A 22,512-nucleotide genomic window follows, 5' to 3' on the forward strand; every position below is an offset into this window, starting at 1 on the left:
AAAGATAGAAAACAGATTAATGGTTGCCAGAGACTGGGAGCAGGGAAAGTGTTGACTATGAAGCTACACGAGGAGATTTTTGGAGGTGATAGAAATGTTCTATGTCTTCATTATGGGGGTGGTTATATAACTGAGTCAATCTGTAAAAATTCATAGAAACTAACTCTATGTAAACTAACTTCCATAAACCCAACTTTTTAAAATTCACAGTTTTAGGATTATAGAGTTGTGTTTAAAAAACAAATAAGTTTTTCATACCTCATAGATAAATGGATCTTTACAGATTCCTTTCTTTTCTTCATCAAATATCCTGAAATGTAGAACCACATGTCATTTAAACTCAGGAGTTAGTTATCATTTCATCTCTGCGTGACACCAGTGAGAAAAGCAAAATGCAAAGTAGTCATGGCAGCTCTAAGGCATAGTTAGGAAGAGGGAAAAAGACAGAAAAAGAGTATTAGGTTAAGAAGAGGACAAAGAAATGTGGTAGAAATTAACAGACTCCTGCCCACAATTGGGTACAACCACTTCTCAGAGGCAGCAGGAAATTAAGAGTACCTACCTCTACTCTTATGCCTTTTAAAACATATTACTAGCTACTATTAAAATGTAATTTACCACATGACTTTTGGAAAGTAAAAATGACCGGATTCTGATCTGCCATTAAAAAGTAAGCAACTATAGATAAGTTATTTAAGGGTCCCAGGCCTTAGATTTCTATGGCTAAAATGGAAGCATCTATCCTTCCTCTACTTTTATGAGATGTTACTAAATAATTAGTAAATTTGATGCTAAACAATTTCCTTTTTAAAATGTAAGCATAAACTCTTGGATATCATTTAATAATTATCATTTCAGCCCAGAAAGTTTTAAAATAGTGATCCCCAAGCATGTAAACTAACGTATGAAAATGCACATCAGCCTAATCTACATTCTGAAAGAGGAAAGAATCTTTAGACAAAGGAATTGTTTCAGGATGTCATTTATTATTTTATCTACTCTATGACTTACTGAAATAACTGGAGAGATAGGCCTGTGACTGATTCACTTTTGCCATTTTGGACAAGATTGTGACTTATTCTTAAAGATGTCTATTTTATGTATAACTCAGGGATGTTATTCAATCAATCATTCAACAATCATTTCTGGAACGTGTATATTTCTCAAGCCATAGAATTAAATATTATGTAGCAGTTAATAAAAACAATGAGACTGACCTATACAGTCTTATACTGAAAGCTATCCAAGACATTGTTAGTTTTAAAAAGCTAGTACTCTTTCTATAGATAAAAAAAAATTGACAGGAATTACCACTTCTGTAATCAGAAAAAAAGCAATAAAGAGTAATGATGAAAAGTTATGACATTTAGAAAATAAGGGGTTAATTATATCAGTGGTTCTCAAAGTGTGGTGTCAAGCCAAAAGCTTCTGCTTCACCTGTAATCTGTGAGAAAGGCAAAGTCTTCGGTCCCATCCAGACCTACTAAATCGAACACCCTGGAGGTGGGGCCCAGTAATCTGTTTTGACTACCCCCGCCCCGCGCCAGGTGATGCTGTGATGCACACTCAAATTTGAGAACTACTGGATTCGATTTTTACATTGGATGCAGAACCAGATGGAACCCTCTTTGATACTAGTACTTCAGTATGAGAATAAAATGAAGTCTTGGTGCACAGTGAAATAAAAGTGTTTCAAAAAACCAACACACCATCACGTTATCATTACAACTGTAGCTCATATGACAACTATTTTGAATAGGCTATAACAATATGTTTCAGCAGGGCTTGAAACAGATAAAGGATGCCAACATCTAGTTTTCTATATCCTGGAAGGTATAGCTTATTTCAAGTTGTATGCATTATCCAAATGAATATAGTGCCTCTTGGAAAACTTGTCACCTTCCACCTCGATTGATAACGTATGGCTATTTTCTCCTAAACCAGACTACAACAAAGCCCCCACAGAGCCAACCCTACTCTAACAAGCAGATAACCGGCCTTTCCTCAACTCCCGGACCCCAAGAAAGCTAGCTAAGTCTATAACGTACTCGCTTCTGAGAACCAAGGGGCTAACCCTCAAAGCTGCAAGGAGGAGGCTGGCGAGGACTGTGATATCCCGAGGTAGTAATGCAGTGCCCGCAACCTAGGCAACAGGAAGGGATACAACTCACTGCAGGAGACGAGTGTAAAACTCCTCAGCAGCTCGGTTCATCCGCGACCACATCACGCCCTTACCTAACAGCATATCCTAAACCGCCAAACTGAACTCCGCGCCAGACGCTGACGTCCGGAGTCAGGACCCTCCCCGTCGGGACTACTTTTACTTCTCCCCACCCCCTACAATAGGTCCCATTTGTCCACAAGTTAAACTTCTGTTTCAGAGCACACAGCGATTCTTCCTGTCCCAATAATTTTCTACTTCCGTAAGAAAAAGTTAAAATACGTTCCAGTAGTAGAAGGGAAGGCACCGCGACTCGCGAGAGTTGGTCCCGCCTACTTATGAATTATTCCGCGAAAAGGAGTCCCCGCTTCTAGGCGCTATTATTGGCTTTAGAAATCAATAGATACCGTAATTTGACGCATGTAGAAAAATAATACATTACTTTAAAAATTTTTAGAGCAATAGAGAGATATTTTGTGTCCCTGGATTGGTTCTGAGGCGGGGCAGGGTGGGGGACGAGTTGAAGGTTACATATAGAACGCGGGTGTGCTAAGCACTTCCTTTTCCTGTGGGAGCCACGGGGTTGAGAGGAGTGCGGCCTTCTCCTCTCCCCAGCATGGTGAGTGGAAGTTCTGTCGACCGGACTTTCCCCAGCTCTCGGGCTCGCAGGAATGAATTGGGGGGTTCAGGGTATAAGATCTTCAGGAGGGAAAGCAGGGAAAAGGAGATGGGGACCAAAGGCCTCTATTGCGGAGGTTTGTGTAGTGAGGCTATACGGCAGCCATCTTAGAGGCAACGTGGGCGACCCGGCATAAGGCACGCCTGGAAGCAACACGGGAGGACACCAGATTGTTCTCAGGCGCAGAGGGACCTTTGGGATTCTAAACCTCCTTGATCTTAGAAGGCATGGGCTCTACTGAAGATTTGGAAGTTTTTCGGGCCTTAGACAATTGTGAAAGTGAGTTTTGGGCCTTGTATTTCCATGTGCTGATTAGTAAAGAATATTCTGTCTTTTAACTTTTTCTACCTTTTTTTAAAAATTCTGGTCTATTCACCTTAATCGCTTCTATAAAAAGCTTTCTGAGCCTCTTCTAATTTTTCTTTTTGATGTCCTCTAAGTCTTAACTCTCAGCCAGGTCATAGTATGGACATAAGTGTGGCTCATGTTTCATGTACTGCGTTTCCAGAAATGTTTGTATGTGTACTGTGTAGTGTACTTAGCCATTGGGAGTTTAGTGAACAAAATAGGCAAAAAAGTGCTTGGATCGTAATAGGTAAAACACACAGTAATGTTTGATGGTAGTGAGTGCTGTGGACATAGGGAATTGGAAGAGAGGCAGTAGTTGGATTTTAAACAATGCTCTAAGGAGAAGATGACTTTGTTTTGAAAAAAGACTGCAGCTGCCAAGAAACCAGCAGCTGAGGAGGCAGTGGTTGGGCTTTAAACAGTGATCAGGGAAACTTAGAGAATGTCCTGAAGGAGGTAAGGGAGCATGCTAGGAGTCTTTCAGAAGACCAGGTACCTGTGAAGGGGATGTCCTGTGTATGGAGACTGTATCTGGAAGAGAGTATAAGAATTGAGGTTGAGCAGATTGTGTAGGCCATTCTTGGGACTAAAGTTTTACTTTCAAGTGGTCTTTGGAAAAGGTTGGGCAAAATAACATGACTGGTGTTTTTACTAATAACTTTGGAAGATGTGTTTGGACTGGGGGATGAAGGGTGAGGTTGGAAGTTTGGAGTAATAGTGCTTTGGTAGGCAAGATTTGCTGACATTTGGAATGAAAGTTTAGATGGTGGCTTTAAACAGCATTCTCAAACCTTACAGTATTGTTTTGATCATCTTGATTTGTAAGCCCCAGTTTGAAGTTTAATGATAAACCATTCCCTTAGAAAATAATGAAAACTACATGGCAGAACTTGATTATGTTGGTAACAACCTTTGTTTTAGCTTTAATCATTGTCTACCTTACTAAAATAGTTTCTTGTAACTGAGAGTTTAATGATATTGCTGGCACATGAATAGAATGACTCTAACATTGCTTGTCAATATAAACGTCTTTTCCTTTTTCCCAGGCGTGTGCTCGTCCTCTGATATCGGTGTACTCCGAAAAGGGGGAATCATCTGGCAAAAATGTCACTTTGCCAGCTGTGTTCAAGGCTCCCATTCGACCAGATATTGTGAACTTTGTTCACACCAACTTGCGCAAAAACAATAGGCAGCCCTATGCTGTCAGTGAATTAGCAGGTATGGATATAGATCTTTTGTGGGCTGATGTTTTAAGAGCTGCTTAACAGCAGTGATGAAATTCTACTCCATTGGTCCGTGTTTCTGAATCAGATGATTTTCCTGGACGTTCTGATGCTGTTTGCTACCATGCATACTAGTCACATTGGTATGATTGGGTAGCTAAAACTTGTATTTCTTCCGATTGCAGGTCATCAAACCAGTGCTGAGTCGTGGGGTACTGGCAGAGCTGTGGCTCGAATTCCCAGAGTTCGAGGCGGTGGGACTCATCGTTCCGGCCAGGGTGCTTTTGGCAATGTATCCTTTGTGTCACTACCTAGACGGTCAGCCATCATGGAATTTGGCAGACCTGGTTTATTCATGTTAGTAGTTTGAAAATATGTTCAAAACACTGTTTCCAGGTTGTAGGCAGATTTGGAATATGGAAGATTTTTTTTGTCAAATGTTAAAAGACAATGAGAGCTTGACATTGTTTTGCTTGCAATGATGTCGTAATTTGCGTCTTACTCTGTTCTCAGTGACAGTTGCCTGCTGTCAGTAAGCTGGTTCAGAAGAGTGACGAAAATTCTTACTGAGCAAGACATAACCTTTTTTAATACCTAATATTTGAGAAATGTGATTCTTAACTGGGAAAATAGATGTGTCGTGGAGGCCGCATGTTTGCACCAACGAAAACCTGGCGCCGTTGGCACCGCAGAGTGAACACAACACAGAAGCGATATGCCATCTGCTCTGCTCTGGCTGCCTCAGCCTTACCAGCACTGGTTATGTCTAAAGGTTTGTAATATTTTTATTACAGGAGTGATACAACATAGCTCATTTTTTTCCCTTCACCCGAACCTTTCGTTTTTGTTAATAGCCTGTAAATTTTTTTCAGCCCAGAATGCCTAGTTAAAATTCAGTCATCAGTGATTCAAATACAGTGATTTAGTATATAGTTTGAAAGCTTTCCTGTTAAACATCATGTTGCCTGTTCTGTCAAAATGATGAAATTCCACTTCATTGGTCCGTGTTTCTGAAACACATGATATATGTGGAAGTTCTGATTTGGCAAGTTGTAGACCATTTCGCTTTTGTGGGTTATATAAAATGCTTCTCAATTTTTCAAAAGGTTCAGGGTTACCAGGTTAATGTTAATTGGCTTTGTCAGGTCATCGAATTGAGGAGGTTCCTGAACTTCCTTTGGTGGTTGAAGATAAAGTTGAAGGCTACAAGAAGACCAAGGAGGCTGTTTTGCTTCTTAAGAAACTTAAGGCCTGGAATGATATAAAAAAGGTAGGTTTAATGGGCACATACAGTTTGGTAGCCCTTCACAAATTTGTTGGAATTTTCAAAAGATTATTGAAGGCAACAGTATTAACTGAACCTTAGTGGTTATGAGAGCAAGGACTCTGTATATTACAGTTTTACACTGATTAACAAGGATATGTTCTGAGAAATGCAATGTTGGACGATTTCGTTGTGCCTAACAGTCCTTACACAAACCTAAATGGTACACACCTTGGCCGTATGGTATACCATTGTCCATGTGTAGTTCATTGACCAAAACATTCTATTAATGCAACACGTAACTACCTGAGTTTGAATCCTGGCTGTCATTTATGGCTGTGCTTCAATGTTAGGCAAGTAATTTGTGTCTGTTTCATCTGTAAAATGGGATTTTTAAACTGAAGATTTATTATAGGGTTCATATCTTAATCAGAAGGCCTAAACGCCTAAACCTCACTTTCTAGGTGTATGCCTCTCAACGAATGAGAGCTGGCAAGGGCAAAATGAGAAACCGTCGTCGTATCCAGCGCAGGGGACCTTGCATAATCTATAATGAGGACAATGGCATCATCAAAGCTTTCAGAAATATCCCTGGTAATTTTTGCATTGCCTATTATTTTAATCGCCCATACTGTGAAAGCTTACTCAGCTTTTATTATGATGAGATTCCACTTTATGGTCCGTGTTTCTGAAACACATGATTTTGTGGAACTTCTGATTCTTGGCTGAATGAGTGTCCTGTTAATGGTTGAAACTGCATGATTAATGATAGTTCTCAGGTACCTTATGTAGCACATGAGCCATAAAGGTGATTTGTGTTTCTTCTGTTGAAATACTTCCTGATTCTCCTTTCCCTTTAAAAGGAATCACTCTGCTTAATGTAAGCAAACTGAACATTTTGAAACTTGCTCCTGGCGGGCATGTGGGCCGTTTCTGCATTTGGACTGAAAGTGCTTTCCGCAAATTAGATGATCTGTATGGCACTTGGCGTAAAGCTGCCTCTCTCAAGAGTAACTACAAGTGAGTATTCATATACTGAACATAGATGTTTATACTGTGGATATTGATATTCACTCTTGGTTTGCATGTTTTCTAAGTAATGGATTGTGTTGCCATTTCTCCTTAACATACAGATGCAATATGCTGAAATGGTGAGATGTTCTGAGAAGTGATAGTATAGTTGGAAATTCATTGAATTCTGAAGAGCTTTAAATGGTTACAAATTTATCTTCTGTTGAGGTTCATATTTAGTCAATCATATGAGAAATAAGAATTGAGCACCAATAGTCAACAGTTCTTGGTTTTTCTCTCAGCCTTCCCATGCACAAGATGCTCAATACAGACCTTAGCAGAATCTTGAAAAGCCCAGAGATCCAGAGAGCCCTCCGAGCACCACGGTAAAGTTACAATATTTACAGTAATTCTTGCCCCAATCTCATGGAACTGATTATTTTTAAAATATGGAAAATGTAAATAAAATGTTAATATAGTGTCTACTTTTTATAGCAAGAAGATTCATCGCAGAGTCCTAAAGAAGAATCCACTGAAAAACTTGAGAATCATGTTGAAGCTAAACCCATATGCAAAGACCATGCGCCGGAACACCATCCTTCGCCAGGCCAAGAATGTAAGCAATAATTTGTTTTTTTGCAGATAATGTTAAACTTTTTAGAAAGATTTGGTCCTTAGATTTTCTTCCTAATTTGTTGCAGCACAAGCTCCGGGTAGATAAAGCAGCAGCAGCGCTAGAAGCCAAATCAGATGAAAAGAAGGGGGTCCCAGGCAAGAAGCCCGTGGCAGGGAAGAAAGGAAAGAAGGCTGTTGGTGTTGTGAAGCAGAAGAAGCCTTTGGTGGGAAAAAAGGCTGCAGCTACCAAGAAACCCGCAGCTGAGAAGAAGCCTGTGGAAAAGAAACCCACCACAGAAGAAAAGAAGCCTGTAGCATAAACTGAAATTAGTTTATTCCTTAAAAGTCAAATGACTTTAGGACAGCTAATTTTGAATAAAAACCTGATAAAAGAGGCATTGAGAAACATGGCTCATTGAATGTGTTGTGTGAATCATTTTTTAGTGTCCAGTATAAAATGGAGCATTGGCTTCATACTAAATTCATGCTGTTGAATTAGGTAAGAGGGATGCTCCATAAGTTCAGATACAAAATCCATTTTATAAGTAATGTCTTGAGAACAGTGGTTAAAGACTTGTTTCAGAAATACAGAAGCTGTTAAAATTTAGCTGCCTCTCCTTACCCCGCCTCCCCCCTCCCCCCCAAAAAAATCCTTGGAAAATTCTGTAGAGTTGGCATTTTCAGTAACCACAAGAGGGCAGAATCAATACATATATTGAGCAACTGTAAGAAAGTTTTGGGGAGTGTTCTTGTTGCAACTTACTGTACACTTGGAGAAAATGCAGGCCATCAATATTTTGGCCTTCAAAAGTGCCAGAAGCATTTTTGAGAACAACTTGTGTACTTTACATTTTTACACCCTCTAGTAAAACTGCCTGAGCATGGTGCAGTGAAATGTACCCACCAGAGTTCTAAAGCTTTATTTGTTCTGTTAGTGTCTTAACACCCTAGAGTTGACCTATTGTTAACCTACCCTTGTCTCATGCCACAATCTCTGATTTTTTTTTTTTCCCCAAAAAATTAACAGCTAAGGTGACGTATAATCTCATTTGCGGTCAAGAGATCTCAGTTCCCCGGCATATAAAAGTGTCTCCTAATTTGCTAAAAAATGCATTCTTTTCATGCTCTTAATTTCACCGACCTCGGTAAATGTTTCCAAGTGGCCGAGAATACTTGCCTACAAAAACATTAAACGGTGCTGTGTGCTAGGCGTTATCAGTTCCTGCTTTCAAATGGGTCTGCAGGTTTTATGGTGTTAAAATAGCCATTTGCAGCAACGATTGGAAATGGGCAAGTAGTTTAACTGAAGTATTTGACACTTTATACTTCGCCTTTTTAATCTACAGATTATAAACGGCTAAAGCACCCTGTGCTTTAGGAATCTAGATCACTATTCAAGCCTCGGTCTTTCTGATTTAAAACTGGGTTCATGCTGCGACAAAAAGCAGGAAGTATCCCGTCCCACGTGTCGCCAGCCCCGCCTTGCTCACTTCCGTTTCCGAGAAGGCGGAGGCTGTGGCGTCATCACCCAGCGCCTGGCCGACTGGGCCGCCTGAAAGGCCGCGGGAGTGAGAGGCGATGCTGAGCCGGCTCCAAGAGCTGCGCAAGGAGGAGGAGACGCTTCTCCGGTTGAAGGCAGCACTGCACGATCAGCTGAACCGGCTCAAGGTGAACCTGCGTCGTACCGCCCACCCCCGCCGCCCCTATCCCGGGTACCCTGGCTCTCCGCTAACCCCAAGCGTCTGTGGCGTCCCCCTGCTGCGGGTGACCCCTCGCTCATCTAGCTGTCTGCTGACCCATGGGGGGGCTTGTTTTGAGGTCATGGGCCCACCTTAGAATCCTGAAACTTCAAGTCTAGGTTGAGGCCCAGTAATCAGCACGTTTGGCGAGTTCACTCCCACATCCGACACCCCGGAAATGCAACTGTTTTTCCCACCTCACCGCGGAGAAGTGCGACCTCCCTACGGCTTGCCTTGACCTTCCCCTTTCACCAGCCTCTTCCTCCCGAGCTCCTACAGCATTTAGTAGCCACTGTTTCCTAGCTTGTATTGTCAATTCAAACAGCTTTAGCATTGCAAAGACAGAAGACTCTCACCTCCTCCTGTTGTGCTGATAAAGACAGGCCCGTGAAAAGAGACTTTTCGCAGAGTTCCCAGTAGCTTCTCTTCCCGGAGCGGTTACTGACTCCACGACCTTGAGAAGGAGTAGAGATTTAGGCCCACTAGGACCATTTCCCAGACCCGTGAAATTAAGCCCCAGTGCGACAATTCTAATAATCCCTGCTCAGCACCCTTCTTCAAGTCGAAATGACATAGGGTTATGAACACCCTTTTGTAAGCTGAAGAGCATTGTACAACTGTGACATTTCAAAATAAGTGTTTTTCCTCAGGACAATTGTGGTGGCCTACACTTACGGGTACATCTATGTATGTGTTGATCATCACCTCCAAAGCCTAGATTCCTTTATGCTCTTGGAAACACTTCCGCTTTTCATTCCTGTGTTCGGTTTCTTATTACTGGGTAGACAAGCTCAAGCCTAGGGAATCTGCCCTCCGTAGAAGCAGAAGACACCTGGCTTTTTTAAGGGCACAGTTGGTTTTCTTCTTGGAGATGTTAAGTCTGGGGGAATGGAATCCTTGGCTCAGCACAAACACTTGTACACCCCAGGGGAAGGGGGCCAGCCATGTTCTTTGTTCATTTCCTTAAAAAGCAGGGAACGCTTAAGAGACCCATCCTTTCCTCTAGGGCTGCACCTGTATTAAACTGTTCTCACTTTCCCTCATGATGCCAACCTTTTACAATGTGGATAGTAAATGTTCTCACATCAGTAGACCAGTGAAATAGTAAGGGAATGTCCTTAACTCTTTTCTAGGTTGAAGAATTGGCCCTCCAATCAATGATTAGTTCTAGAAGAGGGGATGAAATGCTGTCTTCTCATCCTGCACCTGAACAGTCACATGATGTAAGTTAATCAAGTGTGGGCCTAGGGAGAGAATACAAAGTCCATTCTACTCTCAGGCTGCATGGAAGTCAAAAATTGTAAATCACATTACCGAGCTCAAAGGACTTGAGAAGTGGTGATAAGAATTTTCTAGTTTGATAAACTGGCTATTCCATAATACTCTTTTAGAGAGAGAACAGCCCACCTTTTACCAGCTGGTTACACTTTAATTGATTAACTAGGTAGTTATATTACCTCCACTATTCTAGTCATTTTTTCTAGTTACTCCAATGAAACGAGAGAGAGTGTGGAGATCTTTGCAGGATCATGTCAGAACTCTTGCTGCTCTGTGAATAAGTAAGTTTGGGATTCAAAAACTGAGTAGCTTCAACTACAAAGCATAGTGCTAAAAAGTGAGTTCTAGTCTTCATCACATTCTCTTTATCAAATGCCCTCATGTAAATTAGTAAAATCATCTCTAGGTATACCATATTTGAGCACCACTTCACCTAGGTGTGTGGGAAGTCATTTAAACCCATTTGAAATCAGCGCACATCTAAGCATAATTCTTATGTAAGAACCATGTTTGTAAATCAGGTAACATTCTTATCAAATCTAGGGCATTTACCCTCCTATTTTGGCAATGGGGGTTTAGGGGGAGGGTAGAATTTGGAAATAGGAAAGTGGCCATACCTCTTAGTGATAAATATTGAGAATGAATATGCAGTTAAGATTTGGTTTTAAAGTATTTTTAAGAATTTGCTGTTTTGAGGCCAGTGTCTTTCCTACTAATCTGTAATGTCCTTGGCTAAAGCAGATGTTGGTGCATGTAGACAATGAAGCATCAATCAACCAAACTGCACTGGAGTTGAGCACAAGGAGCCATGTGCCAGAAGAGGAGGAAGAAGAGGAGGAAGAAGAATCAGATTCCTGAAGGGGAAGAAAGAGACAGGGTTAGTTATACAAATTAAATTTTAAAGTCTCAGGAACTTTCACTCTTCAAAGAAATCTTGCCATGGGCCCTAAGGCCTGCTTTAAAAGAAAGCAAGAACTTTAGGAAGATGTGTACTTGCAAAAATGGTTCCATAAATAATTCAAGTTTCAGAATGCTTTCAAAAATTAGTGACATAGTAGAAAAGCAAAGATGCAGTGTCTTAGCATTGAGCCGTATGGGTGGTACTCTGTCTGTATTCTGGTCAGATACAGTAATTGTGTTCAAAACAGAAAATGCCCTCTGAAATGCTATTGAGAAAGCCTGACATTTGCAAAAAGGGCAGTGTAAATGCAAGCCAGCCTTTTCAGTCAACAAAGCCTCTTTTAAGAAAACCAATTAAAGGCTATTTGCATACCACTGAACCCTTGTAAGCAGAGCCACTTGAGAGCTTAAGCTGTTGCCACCTCTCAGTGACATGGCAACACACTGCCCACTGTAGACTGTGTGGTTGTCATCACATTTAGGTTGAGACATCTCTATAGTAAAATGTACTTAGAAATCAATTATAGATGAATAACTATCATCAGCTTGCTGGTTTCCAGTAGCAACAGGGAAACAAATCAGTTCCTACTCTGGGGAAAACAATACAACAGGATGGTTTATAACCTGCTTTTGGACTTAGGGAAATGTGCCATTAAAGAAGGAATCACTATGTTTGGAAGATTACATTTTTATAATAAAGAGATGACAATTGTGGAATAAGTGTTGTTAAAACTTGGCATTTGAAGGTGAGATTCTTGTCTGCATACTGTCCCTTTCCCACTGAATATAGTTAAATAGTTGTTTATTTGCCTTGTCCAAGCAACAAAAAAGCTAAACAAACCACAAAGAACCTCTTCAAGCAGAACTTCTTATGTAACTATTCCAGAAGAGAACATGAATATATTTGTTCATCAACGTTTTATTAAAGTTACTTTGAGCTACTCTTACATGAAATAACCAAAAGTTTAACTGAGCATGTTTCTTGGAAAATACAATGTGAAGATAGTTTTGCAATGAAAAGCATCAAAGTATACATTTAGGGGGCCTTACTCAAAATATGAGCATAGGTTTTTAAGAGCTAGAAAACTGGCTTTGAATTCTAGCTCTACCACTAACTGATCACTTGTCCTCTCACCTCTGCAACTCTTTCCCATCTGTAAAATGAGGGTATTTATATCTGCTTCAGCATTTTTTACAGGTTCCTGTGAGGTGCTAATGACTTATTGAAAAATCCTGCTACTGATTGTTGGTGTCTCAGAAATTTGAGGGAAAAAAAATTGGCATGGGGAACTCAAAACAGCATCAGTCAGGGAACATCATTCTTGAGAATGAGATTGTTCTTAGTAATTACTAGATAAAAATATTTTGCCTTTGGATGTAAATAGAGATTTTAAAAACACTCCTCAAAAGATACTGAGCATGAAAGTGTTCAGATCCAGGCTTTAGACTCCAGGTTACACCATTCCTTCTTCCTCAGATGCAACTTGCACATTTTAATGATATCTTTGGTAGTGGTGGCATCTTCTGTTAGCAAAAGATATAGTCTGAGGAGGGTGTGTGTGGGCCTTAAGCTTTAGCCTGAATGTATGTCAAAAACGTTTAAGGGGTGGCTCCATAGTGTATTGGTTAGCACGTCTGCTTTACATGCAGAAGGTCCTGGGTTCGTGCCCCAGGTGCAGCCATGGACCATACCCCGGGTGCTCCAGGCTCCTTGAGTGCGCTGGGGGTGCCAGGCCGCGGGTGCATGCTGTAAGCATGTGGGAGGAAACACCCCACCTTCAGAGATCCAGTTCTTAAGGGGAAATGCAACATCCATAGGTCAGGGGTGGAAATGGAGAGGGGGGAGTAATTAAAGAGGGGAGAAAAAAAATGTGTAAGTTAGACTGTTGACTAAGAACAGATACTAGCCTCACAGCGAGGAAAAATGATTGACTAGCTGAAGCAACAGTACATACTAACCAGCTTTTAAAATCTTGGCTCTTCCAAGCTCTAGTAGATCCAGAGTAGAATTACCTGCTCAGGAGATTTAATCAAGTTCTGTTTTTAATTTGAAAATAAAATTGGCCTTTTATTTTTAAATATATACTTACTATGGCTTTCTATAACCTCTCGCAAAGAAAATGAGGGAAGAGGTGCTGACCAGGCAGCCTCACACATACCAAGTTCCAAAAGTCACTTTTCAAAAAGGAAAGGGTACCAGTGGCCAGCTGAGACATGACTTTGTTTTCTGTGACCTCACTGCAGGAATGACAAAGCCAGTACCAGGCACATTTCCTCCCCTCCAGTAAGGTGTAGTACTGGTGTAAGGGGAAACTTGCTCAGTGAAACAAAATAGCACAGACTGTCCTGGGTAGAGGTTCCAATGCCAGCCGGGCACCGCTAGCCACCAGCAAAGGCACTCCTGCGAGCACGCTGACCCCCATCAACTGCTTTTCTCTTATATAAAGAGATGGAAGAAGTAGGAAAAGTGGTTGGAACATTTACAGTTAAGGCTGTTTGCTAAGAAGAGTTGGACCAAGTCCAAAGACTGGAATTACAGGAAGCCCCATTAGTCCAAAGCACTGGAACTTGTCCTCAGGGTAGCATTCTCACCCTTCAGCCTCCTTCCTGTATTTATCTTTCCCTTCACAATAATGCTTGGCCAAATCATCTGATTTCTTGTGTACCAGAGACATTGATCATTCTACCACAAAAGTAGAAATATCTTTCAAAGCCTTTTAACTTGATAGTATATTTATTAGAATAAGATTATTTGTTAAACATCTGGATTAAAATGGTTAAAAGGATTTTCATACAATTTTTAGGCACTATACACACTGTTGGTTACAATAGCATCAGTACTGGGATTTGGGGAAAGATAAATCTCATACATTTTAATGCCTTGATTCATTTGTAACATTAAAAGTAACTCCACCATTTTAGAAACACTAATCCAAACTTAAAGAGACATATACCACTAAATATCCCACACAGTATATTTAAAAATAAATATAGAAATACAACCAGAAGTCTACAAATCATCAGAGTAGACAGACTGAAGCCCCAATTATCATGGCAGTGAAGGGCTCTGGGTAGATTTTGATGGCAACTGCTGAATTCTACACCAAAAGCAAAAACATAATAAAATAACATGATATACACTTTCCGATGCTCATTTTCATAGCAGCAAAGCATGCTTCACATGCACTGCCTGTGAAGGATCTTACAGGGCTCCTTAAGTAGAAACAAGGTCGCCCAGCAAGAATTAAGTACCACCAAGTGTCAAAGAATCCGCAAAATACAGATGGCCAGCCAGTCATGGTGAGGGAAGAGCAGTGCAATTTTCAGTAAGAATGACACCCACAGTCACCAGTTTCACTGTAATTCAGTGTTGTACATGTTTTGATCATCAACATACACAAAAATAGCCCCAAGCACAAAGCCAATCCACTTTGGGGAATAACAATAGTAACAAGAATAAAGACAGTAATATTAATGACGCAAATAGAATTTTGGCACATGCTGTGTTCTTCATCCTTTGTCATAGGTGAAATGCTATGAACAGACACATGGGAAAGAGGCCCAAAAGCAACATGGCATGCCACTGGGCAGGGGACTCGCTCTTGGCTGTTTCCCAAATGCTTACACACCAGCTGCATGGGTTGGTGTGCTGGGCTGGTTAAGGCCAATGGTAGAGCAGAGCCAACCTGCAAAATCTACTTCCTCAGCATCAGATCTCTTGATAAAAGCATGAACCTGTGTGGAAAGAAACAGACGAAGTGGTGTTAAAAAACCACCAAGAAGGAAAATTCAAGAGCCACACTTGGAAGGAGCTCCTGGAGTCTGTGCCCTTGAGCAGCAGTGGAAGGCAGGAAATCAGGGCCAGCTGCTGGCCCAAAGACCGGCTCTGCCTGGCTCTGCCTGGCTCTGCCAGTTATACCAGCTGTGAAGCCTTAGGCAACTCACTTCCCTGAGCCTGCTTTTGTAGCACTGTGAAATGAGGATAGCAACTCTGCCTTCAGTGCCTCACAGGGTTGTTAGAAGTAACAAAGGAACTGATGGACTTGAAAGTCTGTTATACCATACAGGCTTTACAAGGCATGGAAGCTCAGACATTTACAGTATTACTTCCCAACTCCTCCCCCTACCACTACCACCAAAACAAGAGGAGGCAAGTGGAGAGTGGCTTGGGGAGGATGCTAAATATAAGGTAAGCCAGTGAGAAAAAGACCCTGTCCCTGTGAAGGGATAGGCTGGCCCCTTTTTTTCCCTGGATTCCCCGGGCTGCAGGGCCACCCCAGCTCTTCCTTTAAACTGATGGGAGGGCAGAGAAGACATATCTGGTATCCTGAAGCTGTGGGGTCAGCTGGACTGTAGTAGTCAAGGCGGAACAGGGAATGGGCTCAGAAGTACTGGATGGATGACTGACGGAGAACATGAATAAACAGATAGTGTAAGAATCTGAAATGGACTTACCATGAGTTGCTTCAAATCAGCTCTTTCTGCGGGGTTTTTTATTAAGCTTAAAGGAAGAAAGATAATGTGAGAACTATAGCCTGGAGCTGGTACTTACTCCAATTACTTATGTTTGCCTGCCTGTCCTCCCCACACCCTACAGGCTCTGAGGATTGCCTGAGTCTTATTCACCTTCCTGTTCTTAGCACAATGTCATTCCCACAGTAGGTTAATAAATGCCCACAGTAGGTTAATAAGTGCTTGCTGAATTAAACTAAGGTCAAAAGGCAATATGCCAATACCTGTACAGCAAGTGCCAAAAGCAAGAGCTATTTTACCCACTGCTGTTGTCAGGTCAATTAAGTCCTAGCACTCTGGAAGAAGAGCAGCAGTCAAAGGGATCACAGGAGACATGAAAGAGTGAAGCTGTGCTCCCCAAGATGGAGTGAGGAGACTGATAAAACCAGTGTACACTTCCAGAGAACAAGGAGCCAACTTACCATTTATTCACAAAGTCTTGAAATTCCAGACTGAATACTCCACTGGGTAGTTTTGGAGGAGGCTGCAAATACACGTCAACATGTAAAAAATGCCTGGCTTCCTGCCCCAGCCATCTCTCCCCTCCTCAGCCCCCACCGCTGGGCAGTGCTGCCCTTATTCAGCCAAGGAAAGGCAGGGGTGAGAGGTCAATTGCTGCCTGCTGGGTCACTCTGGTGGAACCATCAGTCTCAAACCACAGAACTGGGGCCAGGTCAGTATTCTACCACTCACTTGTCTACTGACTGAACAAATCATTGTTCTCTTGAGCCTCAGTTTACCCTTCTATGAAAGAAGGAGGGCCAAATGGATCTCTGGGGCCCTTTCCAGCTCACTCTCTACAATTGTGAATCTTGGAGTGTGGCATGGAAACAAATGGCAATTACTAATAGCAGCAGCTAGGGGCATATGCAAACCATCAGGCATGGTCCAGCTCCGATAGCACCTGTGGAAGTCATAAGGCTAAAATGTATATGCCTTTTCTGAGCCCTGAAGGAACAGAGAAAGGTTAATAAAACATTAACTGGCAGAGGGCTGTGTCTGGAAGAATATTAGCTGCACACTCAATCCAGGACTAGGGCTGTTTACAGGCATCAGAACAAGAACACGGGCCACAGCTTTCGTTTTCCCAGGGTGCATGGTGGACGTCACGCAGGGATACACAAGACAAGGCTCTAAAGCACCAGGCTCTTGTGCTCCATGCAGCTCAGGAAACGAGATCCACCCTCATGTGACCTGTGCTGGGGCTGTGTGCAGCTTCCTTGTGAGCTGACCCCCAGACACTGCCCAGGATGCCAATGTTCTGATGTGCTGCCCAAATCAACAAGTGATTCAGGACTAAAAATTAAATATTGACACCACCAAAAAAGTCCAGCCTAGCCCTCTTACCCTGAATGCCTTACCAGAACAGCAGGTGAATAAGCCTGATCTGAGGTCAGGGACTAAAACACAGCTTAGGCCCAGTCTGCAGACTATCTCTGCTGCTGAGGGGGATAGGAAGGGAACATTCAAGGGAGAAACTGGCAGCTTGGCCTCCAGAGGCCAGTCCCATCCCAAGTAGAAAGAGGCTAAGAAATGGAGGGACTGTATTCCAGAATAGTGTGAGGTGCATGCACCTGTCACCATGCAACCCAACTTCCAGTGAGGAGGGAGTAGGGGTTTGGGAGGGCTGTGGGATAGGAGGAGTACGTGATAAGGAAGGAAAAGCACAAGTGGGAAGAACTTGAGCCTTAGTTTCCTCACCTATATAAAGAGGATAACAAAACCAATTTGACCCGCCCGAGCAGTGTTTGGAGAACTGAGTAGGAAAATATGGAAGAAAGCAGTGCATACTAGACAACTGGCAGCTGTATATTTAGCCTCAGGCCATCTCTTACTGTGGCTCCCACCCAGTACCACTTAGCTTAGGTCCCAGCAGTAGAGGATGGCTTTCAAACTACAAATGGCAATGTGTATGGCCTTCCCCAAGGCCTTACGCAGCAAAGATCAGATCCTGAACTTTTCAATATCCCATAGTTCTTAGTTTAAAGCTGTGCAGACAACAAAGAGAGGTCAATTAACCTCCCTAGTAGACTATGAACCAGTGATTTATTAACTGCTAGAATGAACCAGGATATTCCCTGCTGAATCTGTAATAGATAAGATCTTTTTGAGCTTTTTGGGATCTGGTTTTAGAGAGTAGTAAGAATTATCTCTAAGGAAGAGGAAAAGACTACGGCGATGCCCTTTACCATATACCCCAGCTGAGTGGAGGCCTCCAGCCACCTCCCAAACATGCCAGAACCTGTCCCTTGTCCACTACCTGTGCTACTCCTGAGGCTGGGCATGCTGGCCTTATTATCTAAAATCCTGGCCTGACCCCCAGCTCAGCTCCTCCAGCACTGCGTCACCCCCTCCAAGCAACCGTGGTGCTAGTCAATAGCGTCTCACACCACCCACTAACCCACCCAAATTTGATGAATGCTTATCAGTGTCTTCCTTCCTTGATCTTTTAATATATGTTCCTTGTATTAAAGTCAGCTAATGGCAATAAGCAAAAAGAAACCTTTACTCACTTGTAATTCTATCTCTTTCCAGACTTTATATGTACATATATGTATACATAGATTTTTTTAAAGAACTGATCATAATATACAAACCATTTTATAACCTTTTTTAATGCAACAATTTATAGTGAATATTTTTCATAGTTATTTCTACACTATCATTTTTAAATGTTCATCTCTTTTTAATGGCACTTAAAAGACAAAACTTATAGTGCAGTTATATTTGCAATCCGGTGACTAGATTTTCCATTTTTGGATCCCTACCTCATTCCTACCACCACCCCACAGTGCTTAGCACACAGTAAGTACACAAGAAATGCTTGGCAAATGAAGGAATGAGAATGTAAATAGGTAAGGTGGAGGCTCCTGAATCTAGGAGGAGGGACTCAGAGTTACCTGAAGATGTTCCCTGGGGAAGGGACTCCTGCAGCCTCTAAATCAGGCACTCAATTACAAGATGTACAAAGCAGAACCCATGAATCCTGGGGCCCAGTAGCCCATACTGTGGTAACAGTCAAATCAACTGATTTTTTTCTTAAGAAGAGCAAATAAATTCCAAGGTTAAGGAAGCCATGCAGTACTTACCTCATTGACTATATAATCCAACAATTCGAAAATTGCCATGGGAGGTCGGCTATCCATTCCATAAGCTACAGATTAAATTTAAAATAAAAAAGGAGAAAATACTTCTCAGAAACAGACAGGAAGTTATTTGCAAATAAGAGGCTAGGGGTTGGAAATGGATCCCAGGGGCCAGAACAGGGAAGTAGGTAATAAACAGATGGAATGGCCACAGATCAAGCCTGAACACAGGATCAGCAAAGGCCACAGAGTCTAGGCTCTGCCACATCCAAGGTTTGTGACCTTCGGCAAATCAACTGAATGCTAAGCCTAGTTTTGAGTTTTATAAAGTAGAGAGATACATAATATTTACATCTGCCGTTCCTTCCTCCCTTATACTGAGAGGAGCAAATGAAATAATACTAAACAACTAAAAGACTTAGTTTTAATTCTCCCTTGGACTTGGATTTCTCCCTTTTATACCCGAGTCACAGGCCAGCCTCAGGCCATAGCCACCAGCCCCAGGGCCATAGCCACCAGCCCCAGGGCCATAGCCACCAGCCCCTCCAATGACCTACCATCAGCTACCTTTAGCCCCAATGCTTCTCTCTTCATGAATGCCTTCTCCCATGTAGACCTCATGAGGGTAAAGACCAGGTCTCTTTGGTCAAATGGGAACATCTTGGCATGAACCACATTAGAACATGGCTAGGCCAGAATCTCACGAGTACCAGCTTTATGCCACAGTATTCACATTCAAAGAGGCAGACAGTGCTGCACAGTGCTCACCACCTCAGAGTCAGACTTGGCCACTTACAAGTGGTCTTGGCAAGTCAAACACTGTGCCTCAATGTCCTCATATCTAAAATGGAGATTATAATAGTGCTCACACGCAATTGCTGTTAAAATTAAATAATGCTAGGCAAATCCATGGAGATAGAGAGTAGATTAAGCAGCTGTCAGGGGCTGGGGTCGGGGGAGTTAGGAATGAATGCTAATGAAGATAGGTTTTCTTTTCAGGGTGATAGAAATGTTCTGGAATTACATAGTTGTGATAGCTGCACTACACATTTAGTAATATACTAAAAACCACTGATTTGAACACTTTAAATATGCATTTTATGTGTATTTTAGCTCAGTAAAAAAATCTAAAAAAAAGTCATGATTTTTAAAAATTAGATAATGCATATAAGTACTAAGTGCACTGCTAGAAACATAACAGTCATTCAACAAATAGTTGAGTGGAGACCCCTGCTCTGTTTCTCCCGAGCCCCAGCCTGACATTCAGAGACAGGGAATCAGTCTTGGGGAAGTGGACAGATAATCAGCCCTCTAGAAATGCCCAATAGTAAGAGACTCCCCCAGTCTAAGCTGGAGACACACAGGAAACTCACAGCTGAGGGGCCTCCCAGGGGTCCTTGGCCTAGGCGGTGTCTCAGCTGCATCTCCCTCCACTTGGCACCCAAACATCAGTTCCAGCTCCTTGGCATCTGGAGGAGGGATGGGATACCTCCCAACTGCCATCTCAACCAGAGAGAGCCCCATACTCCAGATGTCCGACTGCACCGAGTAGTGAGTCCCCTGGAGTCTTTCTGGCTGCAGGAGAGACAGACACAGTTATTGATCATCTGTGTGAGCTAACCCAGGCCCACACAAAAGAGGGATGGGTGAGTCCCCATGTTGTTTAAGGGGGCCTCAGGACTTGCTGCCCCTTTGAGACTTGCTTGCACTGCAAGAGAGTGGGCTGCCCTGGCTGGTCCCAACTCTAGGTCTACTGATACATTTTATCTTCTTCTGCCTCTTTCTCTCCAGAGCTCACATCACATTTCAAGACCCCCACTTATCTCTTAAATTCAGCCTCCTGCCTGCCTCCAAATACTGTGCTTACCAAATCCTAGCCACCTCCCATGGCTCTAAGCCCTCCTCATGCTCTGTCTCCCCTGTAAACTGCCCTGAAAAGCATTCGAACTGGTGGAACTCCGGTGGCCACTTCAGCTGTAGTCCAGCTTTGCCCAGCCTGATCACTGTCTTGCGTGGATAGAGCAGCCTATCCAGAACCCAGCATGAGAGGCTCATCTTGTTACCTGAGTCTGAAACATGAAAATTCTGGAACATGGATCATGAATGAAGTAGTGCGGTCAGTAAAAACACTAGCCATAAGAGTCAGTAAAACTGAGTTCTAAGCTCACCTTTGCCACTGACTCACTGTTCTTAGACAATACAGAATAGTAGAAAAGGCAAAGGATCTGAAGTTAGGAGACCTGGGTTCAAATCGCAACCCTGGGACTTCTAAGTCCTGAGCCTCTTGTTTCCTCATCTATAAAATGGGGCTGATGATGATGATAACAGCAGTAACGACCTAACAAAGTACTCACTCTACTTACTAGGGTTAAGAAGGTCAAAGCAAATGAAAATTGATGTTGCAAAATGCTGTACAAATGAGATGTTATTGGTGGGAAAAGTCAAAGAAAAAAGTATATAGTGCTATAGAAAAGCATTTTTATTGAGCATTATTTAAACTAGCACATGTATTTCAAAGATACTACAAAAAATCTTTATTCTGACCACATTTATTTTGACATCAAATTAACTTCTCCCATAGGATTTTCCCCTAATTCTAACACTGAACTATTTTGGAACTGACCATATAACCACAAAAACCCAAACCATTAAACCCTGGATCAATAAATCCCAGGGTCTGTTAATTGATTTTGAATTCGAGAGTTAGCAGTTGAGTGGTCCAGGGTGCTAGTTGCTCAGTTTTTAGACTTGTAAGAAAGAAGCAATGAGGGGGATGACAGAGTAGAAGAGAGTTTTGAAGGACCCATGAGTTTCATGTTTCTTAAGACTGTGGGTCACTGGAATGGAGGGTGGAGATGTGGGTTAGCACCAGTTGAGTAGTGCTGACAGTGACTGGAACTGTGGTGGAGGAGGAAGCAAAAGCAAGCAAGAAGGAATGAAGACCTGGACGTGAACTTCCACACAGGGAGGCCAGGAGCAACTGATAAATCCTACCTAAAAGGCAAGTGAGGGCATGCTGTGCAAAGGGAGACTGGCAAGGAGACCCAGCTTTCAATCCTGGCTCTGCAAGGTTAGGTGAGCAGGTCACTTAACTTCCCTCAATCTAGATTTCCTCATCTCTAAAATGGGAATAATAATCTTTACTTCCTGGGACAACCAAACAGATCGAATGAGATCACTCAAAGATAAAGTACTTGAAAGAGAACATATAACACACTCTAGATGCCAAGATGCCCTGAGCCTCTGTGCCTGCCCCACTCCAATCCAGGCCTGCACTTATGTCAACCTCTATAGAGACCTCTTGCTCACTCTAATGCTCCCCTACCCTGCGCCACTCAGCATTCAGTCCCATTTCCCCATTCTGAATCATTCTCAGGAGCATGCGAGTCATATACCCACCCATTCAGTCAAACAAACACCCACTCACCAAGCATTCCCTGAGCACCCACCATGTGTGTCAGGCCCCAAGCCAGACCCTAGGGACAACAGAGACACCTACGGCCCTATCCCTGCACCTAAGGAACTCGCTGTATGGAGGAGGGAGAAGAACAAGCTGATGCTGCCATGGGCGTGGGCACAGCTGCACAAAGAGCTCTGGTAACAGTGGGAACCACTGAAGTTAGAAGCAGGAGGGAAAACCTCTGTGATGGGGTGTTGGTTAAATTAGAGCAGAGACTCCAGCCAACGGGCTAGGTT

At 42.5% G+C, this 22,512-nt stretch overlaps 4 protein-coding genes and 4 non-coding genes across 12 annotated transcripts in view; 6 read left to right on the top strand and 2 right to left on the bottom strand.

The window, feature by feature from the left end:
• Positions 1-2,484, bottom strand: part of ZWILCH (zwilch kinetochore protein) — a 33,700-nt gene extending 31,216 nt beyond the window's left edge. The window contains exons 1-2 of one of the 3 annotated variants that reach the window (XM_011386018.2): positions 2,172-2,484; positions 259-310 (exon numbers count right to left, since the gene is read on the bottom strand). In XM_011386018.2, the coding sequence (XP_011384320.1) occupies positions 259-310; positions 2,172-2,245 (126 nt within the window). In that variant the 5' untranslated portion in view covers positions 2,246-2,484. Of the gene's footprint in view, positions 1-258; positions 311-2,048; positions 2,125-2,167 lie in introns of those variants that run through there. The other 2 variants (XM_023527282.1, XM_023527283.1) reach the window with 2 other exon arrangements.
• A 123-nt stretch (positions 2,485-2,607) lies between these two features.
• On the top strand, positions 2,608-7,711 carry RPL4 (ribosomal protein L4). The gene is made up of 10 exons (XM_011386031.2): positions 2,608-2,780; positions 4,235-4,406; positions 4,597-4,703; positions 5,045-5,183; positions 5,557-5,681; positions 6,140-6,269; positions 6,539-6,695; positions 6,989-7,072; positions 7,182-7,302; positions 7,388-7,711. Exons 1-10 carry the CDS (start codon positions 2,778-2,780, stop codon positions 7,619-7,621), a joined length of 1,272 nt encoding a protein of 423 aa, XP_011384333.1. The 5' UTR covers positions 2,608-2,777; the 3' UTR covers positions 7,622-7,711.
• Positions 4,455-4,525, top strand: LOC111735930. The gene has a single exon (XR_002779013.1). It is a non-coding gene; the product is annotated as a small nucleolar RNA SNORD18 (small nucleolar RNA).
• Positions 4,886-4,984, top strand: LOC111735931. Its single transcript, XR_002779014.1, has one exon. It is a non-coding gene; the product is annotated as a small nucleolar RNA SNORD16 (small nucleolar RNA).
• Positions 5,385-5,456, top strand: LOC111735927. Its single transcript, XR_002779011.1, has one exon. It is a non-coding gene; the product is annotated as a small nucleolar RNA SNORD18 (small nucleolar RNA).
• On the top strand, positions 6,328-6,397 carry LOC111735928. Its single transcript, XR_002779012.1, has one exon. It is a non-coding gene; the product is annotated as a small nucleolar RNA SNORD18 (small nucleolar RNA).
• A 1,086-nt stretch (positions 7,712-8,797) lies between the features above and the next one.
• SNAPC5 (small nuclear RNA activating complex polypeptide 5) lies at positions 8,798-12,175 on the top strand. 2 transcript variants are annotated; one of them, XM_011386052.2, is made up of 3 exons: positions 8,798-8,969; positions 10,174-10,263; positions 11,057-12,175. In XM_011386052.2, exons 1-3 carry the CDS (start codon positions 8,880-8,882, stop codon positions 11,174-11,176), a joined length of 300 nt encoding a protein of 99 aa, XP_011384354.1. In that variant the 5' UTR covers positions 8,798-8,879; the 3' UTR covers positions 11,177-12,175. The 2 variants fall into 2 exon arrangements, with proteins under 2 accessions (XP_011384354.1, XP_011384360.1); XM_011386058.2 differs by having other exon boundaries at positions 8,809-8,969; positions 11,060-12,175.
• Positions 12,176-13,919: 1,744 nt separating this feature from the next.
• MAP2K1 (mitogen-activated protein kinase kinase 1) overlaps positions 13,920-22,512 on the bottom strand; it is a 75,652-nt gene continuing 67,059 nt past the window's right edge. The window contains exons 7-11 of one of the 2 annotated variants that reach the window (XM_011386040.2): positions 20,190-20,391; positions 18,820-18,884; positions 16,153-16,214; positions 15,674-15,719; positions 13,920-14,953 (exon numbers count right to left, since the gene is read on the bottom strand). In XM_011386040.2, coding sequence (XP_011384342.1) covers positions 14,840-14,953; positions 15,674-15,719; positions 16,153-16,214; positions 18,820-18,884; positions 20,190-20,391 — 489 coding nt within the window. In that variant the 3' untranslated portion in view covers positions 13,920-14,839. Of the gene's footprint in view, positions 14,954-15,491; positions 15,622-15,673; positions 15,720-16,152; positions 16,215-18,819; positions 18,885-20,189; positions 20,392-22,512 lie in introns of those variants that run through there. The other variant, XM_023527285.1, reaches the window with a different exon arrangement.

The sequence above is a fragment of the Pteropus vampyrus genome, unplaced genomic scaffold, assembly GCF_000151845.1.
Source record: "Pteropus vampyrus isolate Shadow unplaced genomic scaffold, Pvam_2.0 Scaffold15, whole genome shotgun sequence".
Lineage (NCBI taxonomy): Eukaryota > Metazoa > Chordata > Mammalia > Chiroptera > Pteropodidae > Pteropus > Pteropus vampyrus.

Excerpts from the sequence above, each read along its gene's own strand:
- RPL4 (XM_011386031.2), top strand. Across the intron at positions 4,704-5,044 it reads GCCAGGGTGCTTTTGGCAAT|ATGTGTCGTGGAGGCCGCAT; the intron begins GTATCCTTTGTG and ends CTGGGAAAATAG. Across the intron at positions 7,073-7,181 it reads AGAGCCCTCCGAGCACCACG|CAAGAAGATTCATCGCAGAG; the intron begins GTAAAGTTACAA and ends TACTTTTTATAG.
- SNAPC5 (XM_011386052.2), top strand. The coding sequence starts at position 8,880 with ATGCTGAGCCGGCTCCAAGAGCTGCGCAAGGAGGAGGAGACGCTTCTC. Across the intron at positions 8,970-10,173 it reads ATCAGCTGAACCGGCTCAAG|GTTGAAGAATTGGCCCTCCA; the intron begins GTGAACCTGCGT and ends ACTCTTTTCTAG. Across the intron at positions 10,264-11,056 it reads CACCTGAACAGTCACATGAT|CAGATGTTGGTGCATGTAGA; the intron begins GTAAGTTAATCA and ends CCTTGGCTAAAG.